This window comes from Podarcis erhardii (assembly GCF_964252035.2).
Source record: "Podarcis erhardii genome assembly, chromosome: 10".
Classification (NCBI taxonomy): domain Eukaryota; kingdom Metazoa; phylum Chordata; class Lepidosauria; order Squamata; family Lacertidae; genus Podarcis; species Podarcis erhardii.
In genome coordinates, this window is record NC_138500.1 from 69,273,776 (window position 1) to 69,300,957 (window position 27,182).

The 27,182-nt window shown below is 43.4% G+C and overlaps 1 protein-coding gene and 1 long non-coding RNA gene across 2 annotated transcripts in view; one reads left to right on the top strand and one right to left on the bottom strand.

Annotated features, from left to right (window-relative positions):
• Positions 1-27,182, bottom strand: part of PRKAR2B (protein kinase cAMP-dependent type II regulatory subunit beta) — a 70,120-nt gene that overhangs the window by 17,672 nt on the left and 25,266 nt on the right. The window contains exons 2-4 of the mRNA XM_081878500.1: positions 21,049-21,084; positions 4,992-5,044; positions 4,490-4,573 (exon numbers count right to left, since the gene is read on the bottom strand). Of these exons, the coding sequence (XP_081734626.1) occupies positions 4,490-4,573; positions 4,992-5,044; positions 21,049-21,084 (173 nt within the window). The remainder of the gene's footprint in view (positions 1-4,489; positions 4,574-4,991; positions 5,045-21,048; positions 21,085-27,182) is intronic.
• On the top strand, positions 11,122-14,030 carry LOC309351121. Its single transcript, XR_014160698.1, has 2 exons — positions 11,122-12,531; positions 13,733-14,030. It is a non-coding gene; the product is annotated as an uncharacterized lncRNA (long non-coding RNA).

The window sequence follows — 27,182 nt, forward strand, 5'->3', positions numbered from 1 at the left end:
CGGACGTTCAGATTCCAAAAAACGTTCGAAAACTGGAGCATTTACTTCCGGGTTTTAGGCGTTCGGGAGCTGAGGTTTGACTGTACAGCAAATGGAAACAACAACAAATTTTACAAAAACCCGCAAAAAGTTTACTACCCCAACCTTCTCTCTCTTTCTTTCTCTCTCTCCTTCTGTTCTTCACAAACTTATATTGTCTATAACATTAGTGTCTCACATCAAATATAACTGATCTGTAGAAAAGATTTTATTAATGGAAAACTGTGACACCGTATGCACTTTTCTAATTCAAGAAAACATTTTTTTATTATTTTTTTAAAATCCACAATAAAACCATTCATTACTAAAAATATACAAAGATAGCTTTTCCTGTTCTTCCAACACACCTTCCCCCTCAATACCTCTCAGCCTCATGGCTCTCACCTAGGACTCTACTAACTGACCCAGACTCACACCCAAGACCTAAACAAACTCATGGAACGCCTGCAAAATCCCGCAACGAAGACAATTCCTAAAACCTGCTCATATCACCAGTCTCTCATTCTAGGCTTGTTTTATGAGCAGGCACCAATGTCCTGGTACTGTATGACCCAGAACTGAAAGGCATAGCAGCTGTCTCTTGCAATAAGCCATTGAAGACAAAATACGTAATAAATCTGTCTCTCTTAATAAGCACATACTGTATTTAACTATTCAGTAGAATTGTTTAGAATTTGAAATTGAGAAAGCAAAAAGAGCAAGGCTGAGTTAGCTAGCTAATCCAGCTATCTCAACATTCTGGCATACCAGGCAGGGAATTTCGTGTGTGTGTGTGTGTGTGTGTGTGTGTGTGTGTTGAAAATAGTACTTCTGGCTAACAGCATAACAAGAAGGGATGGGGGGCCTGTTGTAATTTTCATTTGTTTATTCTTGTGTGCTTACTAGCTATTGGCTCCTTGCCAATGACCTGCTCTCAATGTTTTCATTGGGTTTTGACACTAATTGCCTCATGCTAGGGGCCATCCCAATCGTAAACATTGTCACTTGGAATTAAATGGCCCCCAGGGGGAGACCCCAAGACCCCCAAAAAGCAGAATTGGAAGGTGAGATGTCACTGAATGCAGCCTTTCCTGTCATAATGCTGCAGCGATGGGAAAGGTTATACTTGGCAGATTTCACCTTCGATGTGACTCTTAAAAATACAGGAGCTTTCTCAAGATGTGGACCTTGCCATCTTATGCTCCCCCATTGGCTTTCTGGCCCCCAGTTTCTAAACTCCCTGGTCTTTCCACTCCCCTTCTGCCAACACCCCACAGGCCTTTTTGTTTCTGGTCCTTTAGTCACAACATTCCCCCCCTCCAACTTTATTAAACCTTATTTATCAGTTTGGCGTTGTGTCTTCAAGTTCCTGCTTATTATCTCAATGAATAGCAAAGCCTGCCTTTATTCCACCATCCTAGCTCCTTAGTCAGGACCCTGTGCAGATCAGTACCCTTGATTTTCTCTCTCCCTGCCTGCTCCACACACCTTCCTAATTTAAAACAGTCTATCTTCTCTCCCCATCTTTTCTGCAGAATTGTGTCTGACTCCATCTATTCTTCCCTCAGGTTCCTGTATTTAGGTCCACAGCCAACAATGTGCTTTGCTTCTGCCAACACTTACTTAGCTTCCCTGCCTCTTCTCACTGAGCCTCCCTACCCCACCTCAAATCTCCTTCCCTATGGTTTCAGTACCAGCCAAACTGACCTTTCGCTTTCTCAAACTGATGGATATGTTCTATAAACATCCTGTGTTTCATTTCCCTGCATTTAAGCCTTGTAAATGTTCTAAGACATTGCATTGGTTCAAGTAATAGATGCCACAGGCTTCGTAATCCCTGCTGCTGCCACAAAATCCCTTCGCACATTTCAGCATAGATGATGCTTTGTTCCCATATTATGCAAATAGACTGCACACTGAAGCAAACTGGTTCTGACTAATCTGTAAGTCACCATTTGCTTGCTTTCTAAGAAAGATCTAATACAAGGGAACACTGTTTACTTGTGCACTTCAGATAAAATTCGACCTCAAAGTGGAGGAAAAGTAATTACAATTCAGGGTTCTGTAATAGAATAGAAATACTTTATTGTCACTGTACCACTTGTTTACAGTGAGATTAAACGAGCCCCCCCCCAATCTCTCAGTCCTTGTTACACTCTCTGTTTGCTGTCTTACAGCCATCAACCCCCGAATATCAGCTGCAATGTTGCCGTCTTCCATTCAGCAGCCTCACGGCCCACGTTTTTATAAAGAATTCAGCTATACACAAGCTTATTTCAAAATGCTGTGAAATACTACATGGCATGGGGAGGGGTAATATTTAGTACACATACAACACACACAAAATTTGCAGCCGCAATGTGTGAACAATTCCTTCTTGCTTCAAAAGTATGGTTCTGTGAAACAGAATCAATGTCTCCAAATTTTTATGTGTCATAATGGTGGTTTACCTCCGAAGTTGTGTTGTCAGGACAACTTCCACAAAGCGTTAAAGAAATCTACCCTGTGCCAAATTTCCACAGCAAACGTGGATCTGATGTTGAGACAGAGCCAGTGGCTTATACACCAGTTCAACGCTTGCTGAGCATATTCAACTCTGGTGGTATTTTGGCATTCAGCCTTCAAGGGAAGAGGTGCAGGTGCACAGGAAAGGGATATTTGCCTTGCTATACAGTATACCCTACCCCAAAAGCGGATGATTCAGGTTTATGGAAGGATCCTGTGACCTACTGCTACTGCAATAATTTGCAACTATGGGAGACACATCTCCCTGGGAGAAACCAGTCCTTTACTTTTTCCTATACTGCTCCTAAATCTCCCCTGCACACATGGGCATCCATGGTGCGGGAGGCGGGGGGAGTGCAAGGGAGCAATGTGCCTCCTGGATAATCCCCAGATTTCCAGCTTCCATTTTTTAGAAAGAGTAAGCTTCTAGCATTTTTAGAACCTGAGATACAAGACAAAATGCACAGGCACTGTTTTTTTCTGTGAAAAATTAGCCTGCTCCCTGCACCAGTGTTTTGCACACCCATCCCAAAAAAGGTCCTTCAGACACCCATCCCTGCACCTCAATCATCTCTGACAGCTGTCACAGTCAGCAGTTGTAACAGAGGTGCTTGCCACGAAGAGCTTGGGATCCTGGAAAAGACACAGTATTTAATAGGTGTCACAGTCAACCCAATAGTGACACAAATGCTATAAAAACAGAGTGAACTTAATCCATACCGTTGTACCTTGGAAGTCAAACGGAATCTGTTCCAGACGTCCGTTCGACTTCCAAAACGTTCAAAAACCAAATTGTGGCTTCTGATTGGCTGTAGAAAGCTACTGCAGCCAATCAGAAGCTGCGGAAGCCCTGCCAGATGCTCGGATTCAAAAGAACGTTCACAAACTGGAACAATCACTTCCAGGTTTGCAGCGTTTGAGAGCCAAAGCGTCTGAGTTCCAGGGCGTTCGGGATCCAAGGTACAACTCTACTTGCTATAGCTAGTGCCCTTTGTGCACTGAATTTCCACATTACAGAACTGACTCCAATACTCCCTGCAATACATGAATATCAGACTACCAGAAACTGCTTTGTACTGAGTCAATCCATTCACCCATCTGGGTCAATAGAGTCTACAATGACTGAAAGTGGCTCTTCAGAGTTTCAGATAGCGTTCCAGCGCTACCTGGAGAAGCCAAGGACTGTACTTGGAACCTTTTTATTTTCAAAGCTACCTTTGAGCTATGCCCATTCCAGCTCATAAGCCTGATTATTATAGCTTTGAGGACTCCACTTTTCTGCTACAATGCACAGATCTTCATCAAGCTAGAAATAGAAAAGCAGGAGCCTTCGACACGCACACAGCCCCTAGCAGAAATGCAGCAGATTGTGTCTAGACGGTTAAAAATAAATGCATACAGTCATACCTTGGGTTACAGACGCTTCGGGTTGTGAAATTTCGGGTTGCGCACCGCGCCAAACCTGGAAGTACCGGAATGGGTTACTTCCGGGTTTCAATGCTTGCACATGTGCAGAAGCGCTAAATCGCGCTTTGCACATGCGCAGGTACGGGCACTGCGGGTTGCAAATGTGCTTCCCGCACGGATCACATTCGCAACCAGAGCATCGACTGTATTCAGTTTGGAGTAAAGCAACTAGGCAAAAATGCAAAACAGATTAAGTGACATCAATGTTACTCTAAACAACTTTTATAAAATATCAAGTTCATACAAGCAAACACATTCATACTACATGGACCTTTGGAAACAAAGAATATAACAATTCTAACAGCTTATCTTAAAAGAATGTTGGTATTGTTTGTTACAGACAATACTATAGCTTCTCTTGATACTGACACCAACTTTCACAATGATTTGTTGTTAAAGGAACAAAACCCCAGAATCATGCTTCATCTCAGAATTTCCCTGAAAGATGAATCTCTTAAGTGTTTCTGGGATCCGTAAAAGAAATAAAGTCACCACTTACTGGATCTAGGTTCTTAAATAGAAGTATGTCTTTGCAAGCTTCTTGCAGTCTGTTTCTTTGATCATCTGTTTTGGGGTGAATAATCTGGAAGAAATAATTGCAATTTCTATTTCACTTCTCTTAGTCTTACGTAAAATGATCCTAAAAGAGGCCAAAGGACAATTTAAATGAACACTCCTGGAAACCGAGATACGTATAAATCATACTACTAAACAAATATTGTCAGGGAAATAACTGAGACTTTCAGAATTTTAAATCAATCTCAAATTTAAAAGACACAGCACAGGAATGATGAAAGGAAACTTTAGCCTTTGATTTCTATCAAAGGGAAATTACAATAAAGATGACGGTGAAAGAAAAGGGTTTTTTAATTTATATTTTAACACATTTTTCAAAAACTTATGTGATACAACTTCTATTAAGGAGTGTGTTTGCATATTTCCTGAATTTGTCTTCCAATAATACAAACATACGGTACATTTAGTCTACAAAGTCAACATACCCTTGATTCAGTTTCATCCTCTTCTTCATCAGGATTATAAGCTTCTGCGCACACTACAAAATCAATGAAAATATGAACTGAGTTTCAAACCAAATGCTCTCAGAATTCTATTTTGAGACCAACATTCAATGGTGAACATTTAGAATTGTGTTATTTTGTTGTAGCTTGTTGTTTATCATCTTGCATTTCTTGAAAGAAAAGCACTTGAAATGAACAAATCAAAACAAGTATATTTAAAAAGAAAGAGAGACTTTATGCAAATATATGATTCCCTTTGTATATTTCTTTCATTGGGCCAAAAGAAGTCAGCTCCTTCAATCTTTCCTATGGAATATCTTCTAGATTCTTCCAATAAATTTTGACCAGGCTCAAACAAACACAGGCCTAAAAGTGAGCACCTTGGTAGTATGCCAATCCCATTACCCAACGCTCTTGTCTCATGCAAGCTGAGATGCAGGCAAAAGGGTTCATTAACCCTCTTTTTCCCCCAGTGCAAAGAACAAGTTTCGACTGTATTTCTTGAGACACCTCACTGCCATTTCCCTATGATTTGGCTTCCGCATGGCAACAAGAGGCGAAGAGGTATAAAATAGGTGTTCCACCAAAGCTACATTTGTGTGCCTGTTACTGCTGCTGCCATCATGTGAATGAAGCAGTATGAAGATGGATGCCACACAAAAAAAATGCAAAATGCAAATGCTCAGAAATACTTGGTTCTTGATTATTATATTGTGCAAGTGCCGGAGTTCTGTTCCAGCAATGGAAGAAAATCCATTGCTAAGCACCAACATTTCCAGGATTGAACCATGACACACACAACAGATGCCCCCGAGAGTCCTGGCTGGAATGGGTTGGCTCCACCTACTAATGCACAAATTCCTTCTATCAAACAAGTGCGGCCATCCTGGGCACATCCAGGAATTTGCCTATATCTGTCTGTCATATGTTAGAAAGCACACAGCACCATATTCAAAACTTGTGATTTTATTTTAATTTCCTAGATGTAGAAGTCTGAATACCAGCCATGTCTACATAAGCATCTTCTCTCCTACTTCCTATTTCACATTCCGTAACACAATAGATTCCATCACAAAATGTCTGCATAGCATTTTGTCACTAAATACATGTTGCAAGAGCCACCATCTTAAAACAGGCATTCCTGTTTTTCTCAGCACACCTTAGGCTCACCTTTTTAAGCAAAATATTTTTAATTGAAACAATCAGCCAACTAAACATTGCAGTCCAAGGCTTCAAGTCATCACAGTTCATTCCTCACCAATTATTTATCAAACTGGCAGTATAGCCATTTTTGAAGCTGTACCAAGGTTTACGTTCTTCTGTGAGCCATGTTTGCACACTTCGCCAGAAGCGTAGTTGTTTGCTTACAATATCTCACATCTGGTATCTGGCTGCATATATATCGTAACATAAAAGTTCAGCCAATACTTCTTCCACACAGAAGGTATTTCTTTGTCAATCTGCGTAGCGTTGCATTAGGACTACCTTGCATTAGAAATGCTAAATTTCTTCATATTCAAATCCTTGAGCATATGCAAGATTATATATTTTATGCGAAGGAAGTCATAAAAGTTATTTTATGTTCAACAGTAGCTCCTGATATAAATTAAACATGGGAGAGCAAATGCTCTAAAACAGTGGTTTTCAACCAGTGTGCCTTAACACTCTGGGGTGCCTTAAATGATGGTCTGTGGGGCTGCGGGCAACACTGGCCTCTGTCCCTCTTCCCTTCCCTTCATCCTCCGATGCCCTCTTGCATCTCTGCCACCCAAAGGCTTGCACAGCTGTTTGTTGCAGCAGCCCTGGCTACAAGCTCAGCAGGTGAATGGTGCCTCTGGGGCTGGCCACCAGGGGGTGCTGGTTGGCCCAGCCAACCAGTCCACCAGCCCTTGCTGTTGGGAATGGACTACAAGAAAGAAGATTCCACCTAAACATTAGGAAGGACTTCCTGACAGTAAGAGCTGTTCGACAGTGGAATTTGCTGCCAAGGAGTGTGGTGGAGTCTCCTGCTTTGGAGGTCTTTAAGCAGAGGCTTGACAACCATATGTCAGGGTGCTCTGGTAGTGTTTCCTGCTTGGCAGGGGGTTGGACTCGATGGCCCTTGTGGTCTCTTCCAACTCTATGATTCTATGATTCTATGACAAGTCCCAGGCCCCTGCAGGACAGTGTATGGAGGCACCTCTCATTGAGGCTGGGTAGGGGGAGCAGCTCAGAGACCAGGGCAGCAGCAGCCGCTGCCCAGAGGACTCCCAAGGAGAGAGGAGGCTGAGGGAACATTCCACAAGGAAGTGTGTTCTAAAAAGGGTGAGGGACTGCCAGTTCTGCAGGCATGGGGTGACACAACCGGGCTCCTGAGTCCCACAGGGCTGCCACAGAAAGAATGCAGTTTGTCAAGGGAGCTGTGGACCCAAAAGGGTTGAAAACTTCGGACCTAAAGCATTTTTAACACTATCAGCCATAGCCCCTATGTTCTCACTTGATAGCTGCATGTTCCTAGCCTTAGCAAGCCAGCAGTCCCAAATAACTGCATTTACCGGTATAAGTTTCCTTTTGCAGGTCTCATATACACAACCATTCACCTCATCAATCCTCACATCAGTCCTGCAAGTGAGGTTTCTTTTTCCAAACTTTAAAGCGGAAGCACTGACGTATCCAAGACAAAAGTGCACAGCAGAGCTGAGATGTGAATTCTAGTCTCCCTAGGGAGGTCCCTCATGCATCACCAAAGGACAAGACTAAAAAGAACTTAACCTTGCATATACTAAGTTATATGCATGCATACAAATTCAGAAGCTAGAATTTAAACAGAAATGCAATACCTCTCATCACATGGGGAAAGACTCTGATCAAATGACCTGCTCATTCTTCTGCCTAGGGGTTAAATGCTGGTAGGCAAGGCCCTGCTGTTCTCCTTTATCTTTCAACAGGACTTGGACCAGACAGCCCTTTAAACAGAGGACCTTCTTCTGAAAAGCAGGACACATTGCTACCCTGGGCTCCCCAGTTTGAATTCGTCACTCTGTTTAGAGCCTTGGCTCTTAGCCATTTGGGGCTCCATGTACTTCTCATGGAGAGCCAGTGTGGCGTAGTGGTTAAGAGCGGTAGACTCGTAATCTGGTGAACCGGGTTCGCATCTCCGCTCCTCCACATGCAGCTGCTGGGTGACCTTGGGCTAGTCACACTTCTTTGAAGTCTCTTAGCCCCACTCACCTCCACAGAGTGTTTGTTGTGAGGGAGGAAGGGAAAGGAGAATGTTAGCCGCTTTGAGACTCCTTCAGGTAGTGATAAAGCGGGATATCAAATCCAAACTCTTCTTGTAATCTTGTACCACCAACTACTGTTTTCTCCCATGGCTTACTTTAAGTATACAAGAGTATATGCATGCATTCCATTTTGGAAACATCATGCCTGCAGTGGCTGCAAAAATCATAATGAGATGAGGATGGGTTTGCTTGTTTATTAAAAAAAAGTTCTAGGCTACCCTTTAATAAAACTGTCAAAAGTGGCATGCAGGTAAATAACAGAAACAGTCATAGTATACATGGAACAACTGCACGGAAAAAATATTCAGCAAAAGGATAAAAGCTAATCAGCCTAGTTGCATTCCACGATGGAAGGCCTGGGAAAATGGAAACAATCTTTGCTTAACTCCAAAAAAAGACAACACAGTTGGGCGCCAGGCAAGCCACTCCATAAACAGCTTGCCTGAAAAGGCCTTCTCTGTCTGGTCATCAGCCACCTAGCTTCAAATAATGTAAACATTTGGGGGAAAGTTATAAAAATCCAAAGCTTAAGCAGCTGTACCATTGCACATGCATCTACATACAGTGTCTATTTTGGGGAGAATGGGGCTTTTAGCAGTCATGATTTTGTGCAAGGTGAAATTCAAAAAGAACTGCATCAATCACTGTAGTACAATAGGTCCTGTACCGCAAGAACAAATGGAAATAAGATTACTTTAGAAGCTAATCAAGATGGAAATAGGTGGCTCTAAGGTTACAGAGAAGGTAATGTTATTCATACTGTAAATCATCTTCTTGGTGGAAAGGAAAAATTAAGAGTAATTTCAATGCCCAATAAATAATGCATGAGATCACTTACATAATCAGAAGATGGGGAAATGAACTGAATCAATAAGAATGTCATAATTTCTACAGTATTAAATAAGGATGAGGGGAAATCATAAGTTCCTCATAACAGATCATCCTGGTGATTTTAATAGGTTTCCCACTAAATGCAGAATGCCATTCTGCAAATTTCCATGTAAGTGGTCAGTCCTTGGTTTCATTTTGATAGAGCAGATTTTTAAACATGCATAGAGCTGAATCCAGCCTGAGGCTGCAATGTTATGAACACCTGAAAGCAGGGGCGCCTGGCAAGGAGGGGGTGCAACCATGTATGTGGCCTCCTGGCAACAGTGTTGCTGCACAAACTGGGAGGTGAGAAGGTGTGGCAGTGGGGAGATCAGCATGATGCATGCGCAACCACAGAATCATGCCATCGTTCACCAGCAAGCACAGCAACACCACTCAAGGATGTGTGGCTGGCAACATCAACTCTGCCCTGTGGGAATCCCTTGCAGATGACCACAGTGCCTGGAGAGAGTCAGCTCATGCACCCATAACAGTGACCAGGGGAGGAATGATTGCAGAGAAGAAACACCATACTGCATCTGCAGCAGCGCAACTGGACGCCTTCATCTGCCCCAGCTGCAACGAAACAGGTCTCTCCAGTATTGGTCTCTAGAGCCACAGCGAGCGCTGCAACCTTCCGACAGTTTGACCTCACCCCCAAAGGCACACTCCTCTGAGACAGACAGATGCCGACATCATTTGAAACAAGTTCTTTACCACGGAACCCAACAAAACACCGTTTGTCTAACCTACAAAGCACTACACAGATGAATGTTTGAGCATTTTATATGAAGCTTGGCCTACCAACAGAGAAAGAAAGATGTTTTCTCACTTGTGGGGTGCCTACCCTGAGGAATCCACAGTTCTGCCCAGTGTTAGAAACTGGGAGAGAAAAGCTAGGAGCCAAATGGCTTCTGGGACTTGGGTTGTGGGCGCCAAAACAGAATGTCTAGTCCCCACTGGGGGGGGGGGGTTGGGGGGAGTCGGCAACACTTTTATTTATTATTTTGATAAGCAAAATAAGCAGTTCACATAAGTGACTACATTTTAAGCAATTTCGTGTTTAGAATAAAAATACTGGTACCGTGCTTCAGTTTTCAAAACGCTCAACTCCTTATTGTTAAACTCCTTAACATATTGTCTATCCTTAACATAGACTTTAAGGCGTCAAGTAGCTCTTGAGTGTCGGCCAGGCGCAAAAAAAAAAAAAAAGGGCACTCGGACTTTATGAAGTGCTCGCAAATGGAGAATTTTTAGACGCAAAATGTGCCTGGTGCCCTGCTAATTTCCCACCTATTCTGTGAGGTAACAAAATGGTCCCATGTAGTATGTAAGGGGCTGCAACTGAAGGAGGAAATAAATAATAATAATAATAATAATAATAATAATAATAATAATAATAATTTATATCCCGCTCATCTGGCTGGATTTTCCCAGCCACTCTGGGTGGCTTCCAATGAAGATTAAAAATACATTAAAACACCAGTCATTAAAAACTTCCCTAAACAGGGCTGCCTTCTATACCATGACTATATCTGATCAAAGGACCTATGTTTACTTTTTATTTAATGAGAAAGACCTAGTTTGGGACTATCAGCAACCCGCTGTGTAGGTGGGGGTAACATTCCTTTCTGCACCCTTTACCCTTTATTTTCTCACTGCCCCTTGCAGCGTCCCAAAGCTTGCTTGTAACTCACACTGTCCTAGTTCCAGATGTTATAAACAAGGGTCTAAAAGCTTAAAATAACCATGTTTGAAAGTTGCCAGATTACTATACAATTCCATGTGTTTCGTGTCTCTACTAGTGATCTTGTCAGCTGTCAGGTGTGAAGGAAAAATCTGTTTGCTGAGCAGGTTGAGTCGCCAAGCGTTTTTTCCCCTGCCAGCAAACAATTAACTTGCAATGGCTCCTTATGGGCCACAGTTCCAAGGGAGGCAGTTGGCAGTTGGCAGTTGGTGGGGGGGTCACCATCGTGTTTCTTAACTGAACTTGTTCTTTAAAACTTGTGTGGTAATTTTTGTTGTTGTCAGTTAAACTGGCATATCTAGAGCTTGTGGCAGCAGTGAGAGAAACTAAGCACGACCAGGGGCTTGACTTTTCCGGCCAAAATTTAAGTTACGAAAAAAATCTTAATTTACCTTGTGAATTCACATAATTTTAGCAGGTACTGGTGCTGCTGCATATTAATTGGTGGCAGTGGTGGGTTTCCAGAGCATGAGGTGGTTTGAACATGTGCCATAACGGCTTCATGCAAGCCTCACAGTTTGTTGGAAAGTGATATACATGGGCTTGTTCTTCTATTCTTCTTTCTCATTTGCAAGGTTAGCCACATCACTAGTTAGCGTCCTATTTGCTTCTTCGAGCGATCCTGTTGTGGCATCTTTTTCAGCAAGTTCCCGCTTATGCCTTGCCATCATTTCTTTTATTTCTAACTCCTTCATGATCTTTTCCCTTTCCAAATCGGAGTACTGTTCTTCAGCAATGGGGCGAGCCAACTGTTCTGAATCGGCTTTCGTTAACGTGATCTCAAGTTGTGCTGCCAAAGAATCTCTTTTGTCCTGCAACTCTGGCATTTTTTATTTTATTTTTTGCACTTCTTTACTGAGTTTTGCCTTTTCTTCGCACTCTTCTTTTAGTTCTCGAACTTGCGTTTTATACAGTGTGGGAAAATATTGTTCTGCTTCAAGTTGGTCCTTGAACTGTCCATCGGCATCTTGACGTTCCTTTCGAAGTTCATTATTCTGCTTTTCTAAACTGAGTTTGATTTCCAAAAGCTTACTTCGCCACCTTCATCGCTAAAATTTTGTGAATTAACAAGGTAAATTAAGACTTTTTAATAACTTAAATTTTGGCCGGAAAAGTCAAGCCCCTGGTTGTGCTTAGTTCCACTCCCTGCTGCCACAAACTCTAGACATGCCAGTTTAACTAATAACAACAACAAAAATGACCACATAAGTTTTAAAGAACAAGTTCAGTTAAGAACCACACAATACACGATGGTGACTCCCCCCCCCCCCCGCAACTGCCTCCCTTGGAACTGTGACCCATCAGGAGCCGTTGAGAGTTAACTGTTTGCTGGCAGGGGAAAAAACAATTGGCGACTCAACCTGCTCAGCAAACCAACTTTTCCTTCACATCAGGTCTCAAGAAACACAGTATTTCTCTCCCCCCCCCCCCATTTCTAGCCTCTTTTCTACTATGCCAGTAAAGAGCTGGGGGGGGGGGGGAGGATTCAGTTTTGCGTGCAAGACAAGAGAGGATTCAGTCTGACCCAAACACCTGCAGTAAATATGAAATATACCATTTCAGCGGAGACAGCGGATTTCTGGGAAGCAAAGACTCTACCGAAACAATAAAAGAAGCCACATCTTCCAGGACATTCTAACAGGTGAGCAACACATTTCCTCCATTATGTACCGTATTTTTCGCACCATAGGGCGCACCGGACCATAGGGCGCACCCAGTTTTTAGGGGGGGAAATCAAGGAAAAAATATTTCGCCCCCCAGCCCCAAAGAGCAGCGTACAGGCTGCACACAACCTCTCCTTGCCGGAGAGGTTGCGCGCAGCTATGGAAGAAGGCAAGGCAGCAAGCGGGATGGCTCCCACTCGCTGCTTTGGCTTCCCCTTTAGCCCCGTGCAGCCTCTCCTTGCCGGGAGACGCTGCGCAGGGCTAAAGAATCCATAGCCCCGTGCAGCCTCTCCCTGCCGGAGGGGTTGCGTGTGGCTATGGCAGAAGCCTGCATTCGCTCCATAGGACGCACACACATTTCCCCTCAATTTTTGGAGGGGAAAAACTGCGTCCAATAGAGCGAAAAATACGGTATTTGCAATGCCAGCTGCAAATATTTGGCAGAGACTCTGCAATTTAAAAACTAGCTGTCCACCTTACTTTTAAGCCCAGTGCGGGCATAACAACGCTGATTTGTTAACTGATCCAGAGCAGGCTACCTCTGCACAAGCCCCTTTCATTTAAAAGAATGAGAATTATACAAAAGCACAGCTGATATGCTTTCTGACGCTCCCATTCATTTCCACTGGAGATGTTCCCAATCCAATATGCCCACTGGTTATAAATATCTGGTACAATAATTAGGCTTACTTGGATGGAAGCAATTTGAGAGCTGCTACTCCGCCAAGCCCTCATTTATCAGAGGCAGATCCCTGTCTTCTCAGAAGATGGCGAACGATTTCTCTCATACTGCTTGCTTCAAGTGTCTTTTCAAACATGCCTATAGCATCTTTAAGCTCATAGAGAAAGAGTTCTATTTCTGTACGAAATAATTTTTACATCATTAAAGAGACCTGCTTACATCACCTCAAAGGGATCTTCCCAATGCTGAACATTAATTGTTCCACACGAATGCCTTCGGCATATTTTTTGAAAACACCCGAGATGTTAGCAATACTTCAGTTTTAATTGTTCATTACTGTACCATTTTGTTCTCAAATCTCCCTACAGCTAGCAATATCAATAATAATCTAGGCACAGTTTATACTAAATGGGGACTATGGAAGGAATGCAACATAAAATTATGTCGATCGTTCCATCATGGCAAGCATTTCCATATCTCCACTCTCTTCCCTCCAGATCATCCAATCTGTGGATTCCTCCAAAGCCCATTTTGGGCAACAGAGGGGAAGGGGAAAGGAGAAGCCCCTTCGAACAAGCGGAAGTGCCATAGGGCTTCCACTGACAAGACTCATCCGTCTAATCCTGCCCTGTTCTGGTCTTGGGAGGTGCTCCACAGCAAGATGAGGCCCAAGGCCTCACGGTCATCAAAAAGAACCTGTGTTTGGGAACAGGACACAAGTTGCTTAAGGCCCTCCAAAATCACGAACTGAGGAAGTCAGAATGCAGATGACCACAGCGCCACCAAGGAGCACAGCGTGCATCAACATTTCAAGTAGGGGCATTTTCTAAAATCAGCACATTGGTGCTGAGCAACTTAGCAGCTTTGTGAAATGGCTGGACTTTAAGTTCAGGGCACTCGTGTTCATCATTAATATATTCTGCAATGACCATACAGTTGCCTTATGCCAAGTCAGATCGCTGGTCCACCCACTGCATAACTGTCTCCTTCAGCATTTAAGAACATGGTGCCTTCCAGATGTTTTGCACTGTGACTCACATTAAAGATAAAGGTAAAGGACCCCTGGATGGTTAAGTCCAGTCAAAGGTTTTCTATTGGGAATAGTACCAGGAAGCCTAAAGGAAGAAGATAAGACATTATATTTATATGCAACAGTAGCCGCAAGGCTATTGATTGCAAAAAATTGGAAAAGTGGTATTATACCGACAAAAATAGAGTGGCTTGCCAAATTCTTGGAGTACTATAATATATCCAAAACAATGGGAGAATTTGGAAGGATCTCAAAAGAGAAGATAGACAGGGTGTTTAAAGGATACTTGCAAAACCATATCTAAAAACCAGAACTCCTATTAGAATAAACAAGTTCCGTTTCAAATACTGAAATACTAAATAAGATGGATAACAATGTGTAATAGAAAAAGAAGTATGAAATTAGGTTAAAGGTATGTTAAAGAAAATAATAGAAGTGGAAAGAAATTGCAATTGAGTAGATTGGAAGTCTAACACAAAGGTGGGGTGAGGGGTGGTGGATGGTGATGGGAAAAGGAATTGAGTGTAGTTATGTTTGAACATTTTTAAGGATTGTATGAAATGTATGTTTGTATGCTTGTATATTTGCAATATATGTGTATTAATGCTCAATTATTTTATCAATAACAACTTTTTAAAAAAAAAGTCCAGTCAAAGGTGACTATTGGGTTGCAGTGCTCATCTCACTTTCAGGCCAAGGGAGCCCGGAGTTCGTCCACAGACTCACTTTTTTTTTTACTCACATTAGCCCCAGCCATCAAGGCCAGACTTTGCTTGTGGTGAAGGGCAGGATATACAGTGTTAAAAAAAATTAAACAATTCCTTTCACTGGTAGTGCCAAGGGATCGAACCTGGGATGTTCTGCATGCTATGGTCCAGCTTAAGCAATTTGGGCTTACAGGACTCTGGATAAGCTCAGCTGGATAGACTATGGTGCTGATAACACCAAGGTTGCAGGTTCAATCCCCGAATGGGACAGCTGTTGGCATCTGACAGTGACTGGCCACTGTAAGAATGGTTTGCTTAGCTACATGGGCCACAGGCCTGATCTAGAAGGACTCTTCTTACATTAGCCTGGTGTTACGGTTATAAAAATATGAGCAGATGAGGAGGATGAGCAAAAAACTGCAGAAGAAGTGGGTTGAGTATCAATTGTCATGTAAGCACAAATAAGCTGATTATCTGAACGACGTTGAGAAAACATGTAACTACACCAGGAATTGCAAATTTTCACATGGTTGCATAACTATTAGCATCTGAACATTAATTAGAACAAACTAATGCTAAATGTTACATAAGCACACTAATGAGTGATGAAAAAACAGCAAACCATATTCATCACTTTAGAAATGTTGGCTTCCATTTTGTGTTTGTTTTGCTTTCGAGGCTTTTCCTTGAAAGCTGTTAGCACTCATCCAGTTTAATTAGGTTTTTAGTTTTCTACTAGAAATATAAGAGAGGGAGGGAGGGAGGGAGGGAGGGAGAGGGGGGGAAGCCTCCTGCTGTACATAATTTCACTTTACACCATTTGACAGTTGAGGGGGAAATTCTAGGTGTTTCAACTTTTCTTCCCTGTTTGTAATGAGGAACAGATAGAAATAAAGCAAATGAGAATACCCTCTTAGCTTCCACTCTTGAAACAAACCTTGACAGACCAACAGAACAACCCAACCTGCTCCCCATTATGCTGGGCTGGGGTGTACACAAAGTGAACGCAGGCGTCCCTCCACCCAGCTTTCCTGGCTAAGCTAGCCTACCACTGGCTGCCAGTTGTGGGGAGGGGTTCCTGCTGATTGAATTCCTGCCAGCAAGTGTCTGCAAAATGGTAAGCTCAAGGCCAGAGAAGGGGGTCACTGTCACCATTGCCATGAAGAAGCGTTCCACTGCCATGAAACAAGACACTCAAGGGCGGGGTGCCAAGGATCCTGAGCTGGTATCACTGCTGCCAGGGTGGTATCAGGTGCTTAACAGGTAACTGTCTTGATATAAGATATATGCACAGCTGCTAAAAACAATTTCCTCCACCTGCAATGCACCTGAATCACATCAACTTCAGCTACTCAGAAGTTCGTCAAGAGAATATGACAGAAAAAGCATTGCCTACTTTCTAACCCTCAAACGCTATTTATATCTTCTCCGTTTCAGCTCAGGGACATAAATCTATACAACGCTATACGATTCAATTAATCCCTGCTAACATTAAACTCCATTTGCGTTGCTAACCTAGACGTGCTGACCCTGTTTCGCCAGAGGTCTGTGTTCCTCCCAAATGTCCTATGCTTTCAAATTCTAACCAGATTACTCCAAAGTTCTTTTCCTTGTTTTAATGTTCAGGATATATCACAGGCTTTCAATTTAGGCTTCCAAACTGACAAATAAATAAATAAATAAATAGGGGGGTGTTTGCTCCTACAAAATTTCCAAGTAATTTCATTTCAACAGCAAACACCTCTCTAAAAAGCTACAACAAATGAGGTTTTGTCATTTCCTCATCTAACAATTATTGGGGGCCCTACACCAAAGAATTCTGAAGGATGCACATATAGCTATTAGTATTAACCATGCATTAAAACTCATATGAATACTGCATATCAAACCATCCTACTCAGAGTATACCCAGTGAAATTAATGGACCTAAGTTAGTCATGCCTATTAATTTTGGGGGGCCTACTTTGAGTAGGACTACAACCTATTGTTGTAGGGTGGCGCTGTGGTCTAAACCACAGAGCCTAGGGCTTGCTGATCAGAAGGATGGCGGTTCGAATCCCCGCGACGGGGTGAGCTCCCGTTGCTCAATCCCAGCTCCTGCCAACCTAGCAGTTCGAAAGCACATCAAAGTGCAAGTAGATAAATTAGTACCACTGCGGCGGGAAGGTAAATGGCATTTCCATGAGCTGCTCTGGTTCATGCGGCTTAGTCATGCTGGCCACATGACCCGGAAGTTGTCTTCGGACAAATGCCAGCTCCCTCGACCTATAGAGAGAGATGAGCACCACAACCCCAGAGTCGTCTGCGACTGGACCTAACGGTCAGGGGTACCTTTACCTTTACAACCTATTGTAAATAATCTGAAAAGCCCCAACTGCGAAATCTAACAGCCAACCTTTCCCCCCACTTGAACTATTTAATAAACCATAACAGCAAAGCAGAGTACCATGGGTCTCTCAGTATCCTTGAAAGAACGGTATTGACTGAAGTCTTGTATTATTGCAGAGAATGTGCTACAAATCACCGTGATCACTGTGACTTTAAACAACTCCTTTCAGAAGACCTAACATTGTTTCATTCTTTGTGTGAATGCCACCAAAAATTAAAAAAAAAAAACAGTTTGCCAAGAATATTGTGCAGCCTCACTAAGCTTGTTTATAGAATCAAAAGATTGCTAAGAGGGGAAGAGTATTGTCATGCCTGCTATGAATCTATAACAAACACGAGCAGCATATGTAGCATGAAAGATAGAGCACAAGAATGTGAAGGCTTCCATTCATTTATCTAATTTAGCTACATCTGAACAGTACAATTCATGCAGATCCAGTACAGTCCTATTGCTTCCAGTCTCTTGCCACTCCTAAGAAATTGGGAGCAGCGAGTAGCACCCGTCAGTCCGATTTTTCTTGTTCGTCGCAAACAGCCATTACAATATAGATCACAAGAAAGCAAAACAGGACAATCCAATTACAAGCTAAAACCTATCAATTTTCCGAAGTACAATTTATCAAAACTTAAAATGGGAACATTCCCCCCAAATCATTTAATTATTTTTTTTTAAAGTAGCCCACAATACATTTCCCGCTGCCAGTGAACATAAAGCTACTCTATAGGTAACAAATTAGTTTATCCTGGCCAGCAACCATGTAATTTCGAAGTCATCTGACTGACCTCCTAGAAAATTCTGAAAATCAATAGAAGCATCAATCCCGAGGTTGGAAGTATACAGGCTATATTGTGTACAGTGTCTTCAATCTGGCAAGAGGTTATCACACACTTCGTTTTCCTCACTGTAATGTTTCCAAGGGGTTGCTTGAGAGTAAGCAAGCAAATATTTCCCTGCTTGGCTGTGAAGTCTTGCTTTTGCTGGCAAACTACACCTTATCTGTCCAGAGCCCCACTCTCCCGTGGCTGGCTCAATCACTGGCAGAATCCATGAGTGGGCAGTTCTTAAACTTTCCCCAGCAAAGCAACTTCTTGACGCCAAGTCTGCGCCTCCCCTCTCTTCACTGGGGCTTATAGAATCATAGACTCACAGAATTGTAGAGTTGGAAGAAATCTCAACTAGCTCTTGCATTGGCCATCCCACCTCTGCTTGAAAACCTCCAAGGAAGGAGTGTCCATCACCTTCTGAGAGAGTCCATTCCACTGTCAATCAGCTCTTACTGACAGGGGAAATTCTTGTTTATACCAAATGGCACTTATTCTACAAATCCCCCCTCTCTTAAATGGTTGTTCTTATGTGAAAGTCTGTAACTAGCTATGGAAAGTGACTTTTGCACTTTCAATCCTGAGGCAGCACACCAGATTTATTTTCAAGCATTTCACTGTCAAGCAGCTTTCTACGCTAACCCTAAACTCTAAATGATTTTGGGTGGAAATCCCCTGGATTTAGAAACTATTTGGGGTTGGCAATAGTAGTGCTAAAGGAAGCAAGCTGGGTGAAAGATAAAGATTTGCAGAGGATTGATTTGTGTGGAACTGTGCCATCACAGCTGCTGAGACCAATTATAGCTATGCAAGATTTTAAAAAAATTGTTAATAGTCACAGTATGTAGGCTGGAATATCTGCTAAATAATTAACAGCCTACATTATTGTCAGCAGGTGCTTCTGCAATTAACCTCTGGCTATTTAATTGGTAGCTGTGCCAAGAAAAAGCAAGTCATCCTTAAACGTGCATACAATACTGAAACTCAAAACAAAAACAAAAATATCACAAATATACCGCTAGGTTTTAAAGAAAGAGAGTAAAGCAGATCCAATGTAGAAAGGTAGGTAGGTAGGTAGGCAGGTAGGAAGGAAGGAAGGAAGACTCAGTGAAGTGTTTGCAGTCAACAGTCGAACAACCATTCTGATTTTAGGAGATTTATAGAAATTGTTTTTCTCAACTTTGCTTTTATTGTGCTTAAACTTCACCTTCATTTAAGTTAAAGAAACAATGCTATTGGCTGTCCAAGAAATCTATTAGATAAAAACAGAACACTTTACAATACAAATGAGGTCCTTCACAAGCAACCTGGCACTTTGCAACAGATCCTTTATAATGAGCTCTGCAATATTCTTCACTTTCTGGGTGACTATATAGAAAAATGATGAACTGGGAACTAGATTTACAGAGGTTGCCTAGATCAAAATTTACAGAGTAGAAGGCTTAAATCTATTCAGCATTCAGTCACAAATGAAACATCTTCATATTTTTGCTTTTAGTTTGTATTTAGGAACCTGATTCAAATAAAAGTATTAAAGTTCGATCCTTGGTGAGCCTTCATATTGGTCTCTGACATTGGGGAAAGAAAGTGGCAGGTTGGTAAAGTTGTTCACTCTGAAAATAATTGTGGAAGAGAACTGTATGTGTTTATGTCTGCTTGATCAAGAAAATATGTGTATGTGTGTTCTCCTGTATGTCAGATATGATGAAAATATCTGAGCGTTCTGAGGTGAAAACATGTTTTTCTATCACTGCTGCACAACGGCCGCTTCAAAACTCTTCATACCACTTGGACACCTACGCTGTAAACTTACAAAATGTCCAATGCTTTATTTATTATTTTACTTGGAGCGTTTGTACCCCACTTTACAGCACAAAAGGGCTCCCAGAACAGCTTAAGCTAAAGGTAAAGGGACCCCTGACCATCAGTTCCAGTCGTGACCGACTCTGGGGTTGCGGCCCTCATCTCGCTTTATTGGCCGAGGGAGCCGGCATACAGCTTTCGGGTCATGTGGCCAGCATGACCAAGCCACTTCTGGCAAACCAGAGCAGCACACGGAAACGCCGTTTACCTTCCCACCAGAGTGGTACCTATTTATCTACTTGCACTTTGATGTGCTTTCGAACTGCTAGGTTGGCAGGAGCAGGGTCCAAACAACAGGATCTCACCCCATCGCGGGGATTCGAACCGCCGACCTTCTGATCGGCAAGTCCTAGGCTTTGTGGTTTAACCCACAGCACCTCCTGCGTCCCATCCCAGAGCAGCTTACATACAATCAAAACAAGACAGTCCCTACCCCCAGGCTTTAGATTTAAATGAGAACAACCCAAGGGGCAGTGAGGAAAGAGGGGAAAGAGCCTTCCAACACCGGATGTTCCTATGATGACCAGCTGGCACAGTTTGGAGGAAGGAGGTGCCTGATGAAGCTGATGAAATGAGACCTAATTCCCATCTCCCCCATTGAGGCAGCTGGTTTGGCTGCCCCCAAATGACAGCAGAGGGGAGAAGAGGCCTGATGGAGCTGGCCTGTCACAGCAGTCGATGGCGTGAGATGTGGTTCACAACTCTCCCAACGAGTCCGTCCCCTGGCTAGTGACATTTCACTTGCTACTCCAATAAAGATCAGAAGAACCACATTCAGTTTCTGAGTCACACGTTGGTCACAGGTTTTTAATAAAGCTTTTTTAAAATAAAAATTAAAAAACACCATTCAGCGTGATAAATTAATATTTGATTTTACATCCCATTCTTTGATTAGCGTTTTGATTTCTCTCTTTCGTTATAAGACAATATTAGCATACTTAAATAAAATAGGGGGGAGCTTTGTTACAATAACAACAAAAGCATGCAAATACAGGAAACTCACCTGACGCCCTTCTAATGAACCGGTTTATCACTGGAGCTAAAAGAAACAAAAAAAGAAGAAGTTTTGTTAGAAAATTCTCAGAGAGTACTGCACAGAATACACTCTCTTAGCTATGTGAAGTACATTTCTAACATACTGCAGTTACTACAGTTTGTTTGTTTATATATATATATATATATATATATATATATATATATATATATATATATATATATCTTTGTTGAAATGTGCACTCGATACATAGATATAACAGTAAAATAAATTTCTCAAAACATCACATCATGATGAAATTTAAAGGAACAAGAGACTTGCAAGCAACGATTCTGGGGACCAGCGTGAGTCATGTGAAATTTACTTCTCTTTTGTCCCTCTAATCCACAGTCCGCCAACCTTCAAAACCACATTGTCTTTTCCCTGCCTACGTAAGGATTCATTCACAATGTTATTCTTATTGTTTGTATGTGCAAGAACTTTAACTCAGGAGTGTAATCAGCCATTTGCCAGCTAACGCAGGCTAGGTCCTGAATAACAGAACTCCAGGCCTTGGAAAGTCACATTCTATCAGAAGAGCAGCCATGCTAGATCTCTCGAGGGCTGTAAGCAAGGCCACAGACAGCTGAAAGAGCATTATAATGTTCTGACCATCCACTGAGACCTCATTTCCAATGACTTGGGAGGAGTGGGGATAGTTGCAAAAACTGATCTGCAAGTTTGACACAAGCATTTCTTAATGTAAAGTACAGTGGTGCCTCGCAAGACGAAATTAATCCATTCCGCGAGTCTCTTCGTCTTGCGGTTTTTTTGTCTTGCGAAGCACGGCTATTAGCAGCTTAGCAGCTATTAGCGGCTTAGTGGCTATTAGCAGCTTAGCGGCTTAGCGGCTATTAGCGGCTTTAAGAAAAATGAAAATAACTCGCAAGAACCCGCAAGACGTTTCATCTTGCGAAGCAAGCCCATAGGGAAATTCGTCTTGCGAAGCACCTCAAAAAACGGAAAACTCTTTCGTCTAGCGAGTTTTTTGTCTTGTGAGGCATTCGTCTTGCGGGGCACCACGGTATTGCAACATGAAGTATTCCTCACAATTAAAAATGTGTTTGAACTGAAGGAAAAAGTTCCATAGTGTGCATCACTTCATAAATGATGTCAAGACTGCGGTGAGTTAAAAAGCATCGGCACAATGAAAACATATATATAAAAAATAGAGCCTTACTCCCTCAAAATGTGGCTACTGGCTTCAGGCAGCCAGTAATAACTCTTGAGATTCAAGTTCTTGGTCTCAGGGAAGGGGAAGCTGTGGTTTTCCAGATGTTTCTGGGCTCCAGCTCCCCTCCCACCCACATGACCAAAGTAGCTTAGCCCATTTTATGGGGGGCGGGGAGAGGCTGAGTAGTGTAACAACCCTGTAGTCCAGTGGTCCTTTCCTGATGTGCTGCAGTTGCATTTTTTAGGGAAATGAGGGAGGGAGCTGTGAAGTGGATTGTAGCTGCATTGCAACTACCCAAGGGATGAAGGGGGAGAATTGAGGGTTTCAGTGATGACTTGGGAAGCACAGGAGGAGAAAGTGGGAAGTCCCATTGTACCAGCTCCGGCTGTTTAGTAGAATGAAACCCAAGGTCTAGTTGCCAGGTCTACCTCTCAAGAACTAAAGGAGGGATAGACCTGGAATACAAGTTTCTCAGAGGCTAGGCCTAGCCAGGCTTCACCCCTGCTCAAAGCACCAGAAATGGCAGGCCTGTTCTCAGATTTTACTTATGCTTTATTTACAGTATTTTCTGTACCACCACTACGAAAAGACTAGCAGATGCCCATGGCCAGATCTCCTTTACAAAACTTGTGATGAAATACCTTTCATACATTTTGAATTTTCAGTTACTTGGTACAGCAGATAACTAGTCATGGGGTAGCAACATAAACAGTAAATGATCTATTTTTTTCTTTTTATTTTTTTCCAGCAAACTATTTCTAAAGTGTTTATACTCGTTCTGCCTTTATAGTAATCCCACTCTGCACTATTCACCTCAGGATTGCACTCAAAGTCCATTCCCTACTGAATGGATTGGCTGGTGCACAAACAGCCCCTTCCATTATCAAAATGTTACATATTTATTTTGAAATATGTACCATGCCATGTGGCGTAATAGTGCCTCATGGTGACTAGCAATCACCATTCAAAAGAAACAACAACCATTAATACATAATTGAATAAATGAAACCCACAATCTAGAAGCCTTAAAAAGATTTAGAGTAACACAATGCAGCTGCAAAACGCAAGCTGGAATTAAAGGGGTTTGGGATTTTTTAGGGGTGGCCAACTCCCAAGAGACTGTGCAGTGATCTACCCTCTTTCTTGGGGTTAAGGTCAAAGTTGTTGAGGTTTTGGGGGTGCAGGGCAAATATGTTATATGTTGAGCTTTTTTTAGGGGAGCCGAAGTTGTTGGACACGCCGTTCTTCTTCAGTGCACTAGCCCAATGGGCAACTTGCCTTTTGCCACTGCGGAGAATGCCTGGCCCTTGTTCCTGCAAATCTAATTTAAATAAAGGACAGGACTCAAAGCAGGCCATCACCCAAATGTATTAGTATATGTTTCGGATCAGGGTATATGGAGAAGGTTCTCCCTAGGGCACCTTGAACCAAGTGCATTTATGGCTTTAAAAGCTAATACAGTGATTGGGGATGGGGTGGGAAGAATAACAGCAATGGAAACGCTGCAGGGTTGCTATGAATACAGTGGACACTCGGGTTGCAAATGTGATCCGTACAGGAGGCATGTTCGCAACCCGCAGCGTCCGCAACCCACAGTACCATGTCTGCGCATGAGCAGGTTGCGATTTGGTGGTTCTGCACATGTGCAAGCACCTAAACCAGGAAGTAACCCGTTCCGGTACTTCCGAGTTTTGGTGTGTCCATAACCCGAAAACACGCAACCTGAAACATCTGTAACCCAAGGTATGACTGTACCATCTCAGCGTCACTCAAATCCCCAACCTGCAGCATAGGAGTGAAATATTACTGGAATACATTACCAGTATAAAGTACTTTCTCAAACATAAGCCTGACTCCCACCCTGCAATACGCCAAGTGAACTATTGTTCCTTTGTAGGTTTTTGTGTGTGTTACTTATTTTACTTTGCCAATTCATGAACAGTTGGGAGTGGGTGATGCTTATTCCAATTGGGTCTTTCATTCATTTGACTTGATCTCATTCTCAAATGCATTTGTCCTCTGCAAAGTAACCCTTCACTGTTTGGCCTCGCTCTGCAAGAAGTATCCATGACCACCCCTTCTCTCTGTACATAAACCATACATCTGACGAAGTGGGCTCTTGTCCAAGAAAGCTTATGACACAAAAGATACCGCAAGACTCTGTTGTTTATAACCAATAGAACTGCTGGGAGGGCAGCACCAAGACTGTGAAGCACACTAAAACGTGATCTATAATAAATTCCAAATTCTTTCAATCAAATACAGCCCTTTCAAACTCTCAATTTACCAACAGTATATAACCCAGTTTGGCCATCCGTGTTATATGTAAGCAGATTATTCAATTAAGCCAACAACAATAACTTTAGCTGCCACGTGATTTTAGGCATTAAGAGTTGATGACACCATAGAAAACAGCTTCCAAATGAGCAAGTCTAACCCAACAGCTAATACTTCCTAACCATCTTCATATCTATTTTGAACTTTGCAAGAAACCAAAATATGACAAATGTTGTTTTCCACTAAACAGCACCCATCTTCTCTGGTTAAGAGATTCAAGCTGATACCTTCAGTGACAGTTTGCTTTAAAGCGCAACTCACTGTGGCAAACAGGGGAAACATTTTGGTCCCCAGGGAACTGCTTTCTGTCCTGCTGCACAAAACCATGACTGCTATTTGAAGAAAAAAGGCAGAGACAGCAAAGACAGCAAGGGAATAGCCATGAAAACCAAACCACCCTCTTGGCATTTTAATTAAGGCCATTTCCAATATGAGGGTGAGGGGATTGTAAATCTCCAATACTAACACAGTTTTTACAAGAAAGCTCAGGTACAGTTGCTGCTTTTAAAGATATCCAGGGTGTTGAAACTATCGTGATCTTGTTAGGGAAGTCAGGGCAGGGTGAGGGGGGCTACACAGAGAGGCAGAATAAACAACACAGGGAAAATGGAGAGCAATTCTCTGCTGTATACACCAGACCAGCAACTCGTTTTACAAGACGGTCATGAGGAGGCTGCTGTGGGAAATGCATCATCATACCTCAAAAGTATTCTTATTGGCATCTTCTTCTTCCTATATACATAAAAACGTAATGCTGTCAACGTGCAACCCCAATTCAAGGATTTGTAGTGCAGTGTCACAATCCTGGATGGGCATGAGGTCAGGGTAGGAGAAGGAAGCAAAAGAGAAGCCAAGTTGCACAGCAGAAGTAGCCATGGCATGGGAATGAGAAGGCAGTGACAATAAGAAGGGGGAAGTGGTGGTTTAAAACAATGGCAGAAGTCTGAGGTTTTGCCTGTAAGTTGCCTTGTGTCCAGCCAGGGAAGAAGACCAGATATAAACAGAATTGCAACAACTGCAGCGTCAAGGTCACTCTGAAGTTGAGCAATTTTCTCCTTGAAGGGTATAGCCACATCAGGTCCTCAAATGCTCCAGATGTTCCTTCCCAGCAAAGGAAGCAAACCTAGCCCAAGGAGAACAAATGGGTGGTAGTTTAATTCTTTATTGGCAAACTACTCAATTACAGCATCTCCCAAGGTGCACAGGAAATACAAGCCACTCCTGCTATGTAGCTAGCTAGGCATCTACTCCCCAGGCTAGTGCCCTGAAGTGGACCACTGAAGCAACAGCGTAACCACGCCTCTCCCGAACTTAAATCCCTTCACCAGAGTGAAATGTGCACTGCGCAATCAGCCTGCGACTTCTCTGGCATGGTAGCTGCTGCTGCGCCTGGCGCTTTAAGCCCCTCATTATCCTTGGAGACAGGGAGGAGGGAATGGAGGAGATCCTAATGGCCAGATTCTCTCTCTCTCAAGGACTGTTCTCTTCCTTCCCTTCCTGATCCTTCCTTCAACTCCTCCCCTGCCTTTGACAGCCCCACCTCTTCCTCTTCCCCCAGCCCCGAGTCCTGCCTCATGGGTGGGAAAAGAACCCCCCAAGTCCCTGGCCTCTCCCTCTAGATCTTCCTCCAGCTCCCTTGCCTCCTCCACACCCCTCTCAAAGCCCCACCAGTTCTTGACAGTCAGCGACCTCCAGACGGTCTGAAATAACTCTGCCAGCTGGCTACTAGAGCAGTGTTTCCCAACCGGTGTTCCGCGGCACACTAGTGTGCCGCGAGACGTTGCCTGGTGTGCCGTGGGAGGGCACACTCATTGAAATTAGAATTAGACTTTTGCCCCCCGCCCGCCTTCAGAAGAGGTCCAGGACCTCTTTGCTCCCCCCTGCCTGCCTTCCCGGGAGAGCGGAGAAACGCAGCGTGTTTCTCCGCTGTCCCGGACAGCTTTTGAAGGCAGGCAGAGGGGAGCAAAGACTTTCGCCCCCCGCCCGCCTTCAGAAGAGGTCCAGGGCCTCTTCTGAAGGCGGGCGGGGGGCAAAGGTCTTTGCTCCCCCGTGCCTGCCTTCCCGGGAGAGCGGAAAGTCTTTGCTCCCCCCCTTCAAAAGCCGTCCGGGACAGAGGAGAAACGTGCTGCGTTTCTACGCTCTCCCGGGAAGGCAGGCAGGGGGAGCAAAGACTTTTGCCCCCCGCCAGCCTTCAGAAGAGGTCCTGGACCTCTTCTGAATGCGGGCGGGGGGCAAAAGTCTTTGCTCCCCCCGCCTGCCTTCAAAAGCCGTCCAGGACAGCGGAGAAACACGCTGCTTTTCTCCGCTCTCCCAGGAAGGCAGGCAGGGGGGGAGCACGGACTTTTGCCCCCCGCCCGCCTTCAGAAGAGGTCCTGGACCTCTTCTGAAGGCGGGCGGGGGGCGAAAATCTTTGCTCCCCCCGCCTGCCTTCAAAAGCCGTCCAGGACAGCGGAGAAACACGCTGCTTTTCTCCGCTCTCCCGGGAAGGCAGGCAGGGGGGGAGCAAGGACTTTTGCCCCCCGCCCGCCTTCAGAAGAGGTCCTGGACCTCTTCTGAAGGCGGGCGGGGGGCGAAAGTCTTTGCTCCCCTCTGC